This window comes from Triticum urartu, chromosome 6 (assembly GCF_003073215.2).
Source record: "Triticum urartu cultivar G1812 chromosome 6, Tu2.1, whole genome shotgun sequence".
Classification (NCBI taxonomy): Eukaryota; Viridiplantae; Streptophyta; class Magnoliopsida; order Poales; family Poaceae; genus Triticum; species Triticum urartu.
The window spans coordinates 548,471,202-548,476,184 of NC_053027.1; the positions used below are offsets into that span (position 1 = coordinate 548,471,202).

Here is a 4,983-nt window from a genome sequence, read left to right on the forward strand (position 1 = left end):
ACAACAAGACTTGCTTATAGAGAAAAACAAATAGAACATACAGCAAAACAAAGTCACTAGAGGACCAACCAACCAGGTATAGGTATTATAAACAGCCCATAGGAAGGGCGGCAACACATCCACGACACACTAGAATATGGACTTCACACTGACATCAACACACGACAACAGTTTTCGTTCACAGGGTTACGAGCCCAAAGTTCCGACACGAGAATATTCATCTAAGTTTTACGCGCACCCTTTGAAAACCGCTACTTCTTCGGAGACACATCGAACGCATAATGCAAGGGATTGCATGGGGCCACACTCTTCCCCCTTCACTTGCCGCTACTTAGGAGTTAGGACCACATGCCGCGATTTGCTCTTCGAGCTGCATCAAAAGATGAATAATAGGTCAATGATTAAGATAAGTCTATGGCACATAATGATGCTCAAGTCACGTGGTTTCACTAATCAGCCATGTTACAAGTTAGCTAGTTTCTTATTTGGGCATTTGGCGAAGCTTAATTTAAGCCGGGAAACAAAGAATTTCTACCACTTTTTTAGCTACCCTGTGCATCTACCAAGCATGATGACAAAATTACCACATAATCATTTAACGGCTAAATGAGACTTTTCGGTACCTCAAACTAAGTGATCCAAATCTAAATGTCAAAAGAATTAGATTAAGGATTAAAGATTGTTCCCTTTTCTCTATCTTAATATGACCAACATTAGACACATAAGGTGCTACCTGCATCATGATCTCCAACTCATGTCGCACAATATAGAACTCATTCCTAACAAGAGCCAATGACACGAGACACCTGAAATAATGCAAAAAAAACCACATTGTCAGATTCTGAAGAGGTTAACAGAACTGAGATGAAACGGTTCAAAAATTGTAACCCTATACTTCAAAAAAGAAAAATCTCTAGCCATATATGAATTTAGTTGTGCTATAAACAGAAGTCTAGAGCCAATAAATTACAAGAGAACCATCAAAGTGTAGCATATTCAGATAATGAACCAAGTAATATCAACAACGTGATTGCAGATGAAGTGAAAAAGCAAATCAGGTTACTTCTTAACAACGTTAGATTGGTATGAGCTGAAAATAACGACAGCAAAGACAACATGAGCTGGCAGGTTTACATAGAGACATTAAAAAACAATGTTGCGAATAATTATTGTGTAACAATATTTAATAAGCTGTTGAGTTCTGACCCTTGTTTGTATTGTATGGCATAGAAATTGCCGAAGTGCATGCAGGCGAGGTTCACTTGCTGTGCACCAACACTGAAACATGCAAAAAATTGCAGATCAGGAAATTAGGAACTTATCAAACTTATTATAAACTGAGACGTCAATTCAATAATATTCTCAAGGAGCCATTTCCTATCATGGTTGTCAACTCCATAAATTGTTTGATGAACCCCAAAAAAACATCATTGCCGTTATGTGCAATAGCAGATTAGTAGTCCAGAAATATCCAGAAAACGACAAAGTTTTTGTTGACGAACCATGAAATTGTCATGAATACCGACAATTCCGCTACACGAGACACAACTACAATCAGGTCTTCTAATCTTGGATATACGATACCCGAATCACATCCATGACATACACACCCTGCGCGTGACAAATCTGAATAGAAACAACACCGTTCCAATGGAGAAACAGAAAAAATGGCCATTGGCGTTATGTAGAATTGCAGATCATTAATACCAGCCATGCTCATAAAACGACAATTTTTTTCATCCTCGGACTAGAATAATGGCATTGCCCGAAGAACAGACACGATAGTAGAACAAACGTTTGCAAAACGACAAAAAATCCCCTTGCCAAGCTATGCGATTTGATTGACATTGGGAAGAATACCAACAATTTGGTTACACGATATATGACTAAACTCAGCTCTTCTATCTATGGCTATACGGCGCCTGTAGAACGACACGAACCTCAATTGTGCGGCCGGGTCGTGAGGTACGCACCCCGTGCCGACACATCCAAATAAAAAACAACATCGATGCCGTGGACAAACTAGAAAAAATACTATTAGAGATAAATAGAATAGCAGATCATTAATACCAGAAAAACCACCATTAGTAATAAACAGAATAGCAGATCACTAATACCAGGAATATTCCGAAAGCGACAACAATTTATCCTCATCATTGATATTAATCAGGATACCGGTAACTCTGTTACACTAAACGCAACTAAACTCAATTCTTCTAATTATGCCTATGGGGCAGTGCAACCGACAAATAAGAATCATGCGCCTAGTATAATAAACAGATCTGAATCGCATGAATTGACGCAGCAGGCAAACAAACATATATAGAGTTAAAAATAAGCAGGTGGAAGAGAAAGGGTTTATGATGGTCATCACCTGGAGGTGCACCGCATGAGCTGCTGCGTCAAGGCTTCCACCTCGTCAAAGTCCACTTCGGGCTCCTCCCTGTGATTTTCAGAGCAGATAATTAAGATGAGTCAGTACCGAGACAAGAGCGGAGGGAGAGATGATAGAGGGCGTGGGGGCGGACATCAGGATGTCGATGTCGTCGATGATCTCGGAGGCATCATAGATGAAGAGGCGGGAGACCTCGACGGCGGTGCCCTCATCCCGCAGCTCCTCGAACGTGTCCTCGTCCACGACACCCTGGATCGACCACGGCAAGGCAAACTCATAGGCCAAATTCCACAACTACACGACTAGAGGGGAGGGGAGGGGCCTCACCTCGGTGTACATTCCGGCGATATGAGCGTTGAGCTGCGCCCTCAGTGCTGCGGCTGCCATGGCAAGGCGAGGAGAGGTTCGGCGGTCCAGGGGACTGAGCGGTGGAGACGGGGGAATTCGGCTGCGGATGTGGAGTGAACGAGGACAGGATCGAGGAGGAGCGGAGGTTGTATAGCTGGGCTCACGAGGGTCTCTCACGTAGGCGTTTGGCAGCGAGTGCTCTACTAGCTGTACTGCGTCGTCGGCCGGGCGCCATTAGTTAGCTTGGAAACGGCCCGCGTGCGTATTGCGTGCATGCATGCATGGAGCCACCGGTTGTGTGTCCACGTGTTCATGGAAGTGAGCGTCTGTTTCAACTTTAATCTCTTTTCCTTTCAAAAAGTGTTCATGGAAGTGAGCACACCTTGTTTTTTCAATGAGAATGTACAAGAAAAGTGGCCAAACTACTTGCTAACTGCATCTTTTTATTGTTCTGATCACTTTCTTTAAAGGGAAAATAATAATTACTGTAATTGTAATTCCTTTTCAGCATCTCTGCCATTTGACACTCAACAGCCAGAACCACCCAAAGAAAGAGCAAAAAAGAGGTATGCTCATCATTCTAGTGATCTTTGAAATGCTCTCGATAGTACATCACACTGTCCAATGAAACAATATTCAGTTGGCTCAGAAATTATTTTTCTAGGGGTGGACACAAACGGAAATTGGATTCATGTGGAGGTCAAAAGGACTCAAACATAGAGGACACTAATTCCAAACTTGATTCTACTTGTAGTGAACCACCGTATCATGAAGAGACAAGGTAAAGTCTTTGCGTGCATGCACCTTTCTGCCTTTCACTAATGCACTTATATCTGAATGGAACATGGAATCATTGTTGCCGTAAATATGTGCAAAAAATCTCTGCCGGGGTTGCTGATCCACGGGAACCTATGGGACCGGCGGACCGGGTCCCTTTCGGTTCGGCGGGGGGCGGAGGTTGCGCAAAGAGCAGATCGAGGCGAAGCTCGCGAGCGGTTTACCCAGGTTCGGGCCGCACGGATGCGTAAAACCCTACTCCTGCTTTGTGGTTTGTATTGATTCCTAGCTCGGGAGCGCGGAGTGCTACAGTACACACCGGCGGCTAGCAAGACCGAGCGTGAGTGAACGAGCTGGCCCCTCTCCCCTCGTTGCACTCGGGCCTCCTTTTATATGCTCAAGGGGTTACCAACATAGCAACGGGGGGGCAAAAATGTAAAAGTGGTGGTTGGTACAGCTACCTGTACAGTGTTATCATACCTAACCCTGGCGGCAGGGGACAAGGGCATTAATTGCCCGTCTGTGTCGCCGAGACAGTACCGAAATGGACCGCTAGGGACGCCACCGTTTGCCACGATGGTTATCTTGTCAGCGTCTGCTTGCCACCGCGCACCCCTAGCTGCACGGCCTCTCTGCCACGTGTGCTTGGGAGGGTCCCAGAGCGACACGTTGGCAGGTGTGCTGGAGCGCGGGCATGAAGTGGGGGTTGCCCGCGGCAAGCTCCTTGCCGCGGTCGTCGCCTTGTCGTATTCGGGAGCTTGTCGCTCACCGGGCCTTGCCGGGACGCGCGGCGCGTCGCGGCAAGCTTTCTTGGTATGCCTTGAGTGGCCTTCCCGGCAAGCTCCTCTTGCCGGGGTCTTGTCTTCTTCCCGGCCAGCTTCTCTTGCCGGGGCCTCGGTTGGCCTTCCCGGCAAGCTCCTCCTGCCGGGGCCTTCCTCTTGCCGGGGCCTTGGTTTTAATACTTTGTTCTTGAATGGTCTTCAAAGTAGCCGCGGAGGGTCTTGGCGGTCACCCGGCAAGCCTTGCCGCGGGGTGCTGCGACCGCCCGTGCACAAGTTCGGGATACTAGGGTACCCCTACTCTAGTACACCGACAGTAGCCCCCGGGCTTGGGCCAGACACGGTGCCGAGCGCTGTTGGGCCAGGCCCAAAACAGTGCACGGGCACGCGCGGCCTAGGTCATGCCGCATATCTCTCCGCTTCCACCGCGCACGCCCAGAACGGCACGCGCCAAACGCGGCGTCGTGGGTGACGTGGGCGGCGTGCGCGGGGTTCAGCCCCGTGGGCATGCGTCAAGCCATGATGAAGGGGACGGTTCGCGCCCTCCTACCTAAACGGAGGTAGGCGTGGGGGCGTGGTGCATTTACTGGACGGGGCCGGTGCGCGGTTTTCGAGGCGCCCACTCCTCGCGATCACGGGGTGGGGTGAGGCCGCCTCATCCGTCGCCTCAGCTCTGCATCCCCG

The 4,983-nt window shown here is 48.2% G+C and overlaps 1 protein-coding gene across 1 annotated transcript; it reads right to left on the reverse strand.

Annotated features, from left to right (window-relative positions):
* LOC125512836 (histidine-containing phosphotransfer protein 2-like) lies at window positions 1-2,912 on the reverse strand. Its single transcript, XM_048677911.1, has 6 exons — window positions 2,723-2,912; window positions 2,529-2,644; window positions 2,375-2,443; window positions 1,207-1,278; window positions 734-806; window positions 1-370 (listed from the first exon to the last, which is right to left on the reverse strand). The coding sequence occupies exons 1-6, from the start codon at window positions 2,780-2,782 to the stop codon at window positions 332-334; spliced, it is 429 nt and encodes a 142-aa protein (XP_048533868.1). The 5' UTR covers window positions 2,783-2,912; the 3' UTR covers window positions 1-331.
* Between the last annotated feature and the right edge of the window lie 2,071 nt (window positions 2,913-4,983).

Coding starts and splice junctions, on each gene's coding strand:
- LOC125512836 (XM_048677911.1), bottom strand. CDS start 2,782: ATGGCAGCCGCAGCACTGAGGGCGCAGCTCAACGCTCATATCGCCGGA. Junction 2,645..2,722: donor TCGCCGGAATGTACACCGAG/GTGAGGCCCCTC, acceptor TGGTCGATCCAG/GGTGTCGTGGACGAGGACAC. Junction 371..733: donor AGTTGGAGATCATGATGCAG/GTAGCACCTTAT, acceptor CTTTTGATGCAG/CTCGAAGAGCAAATCGCGGC.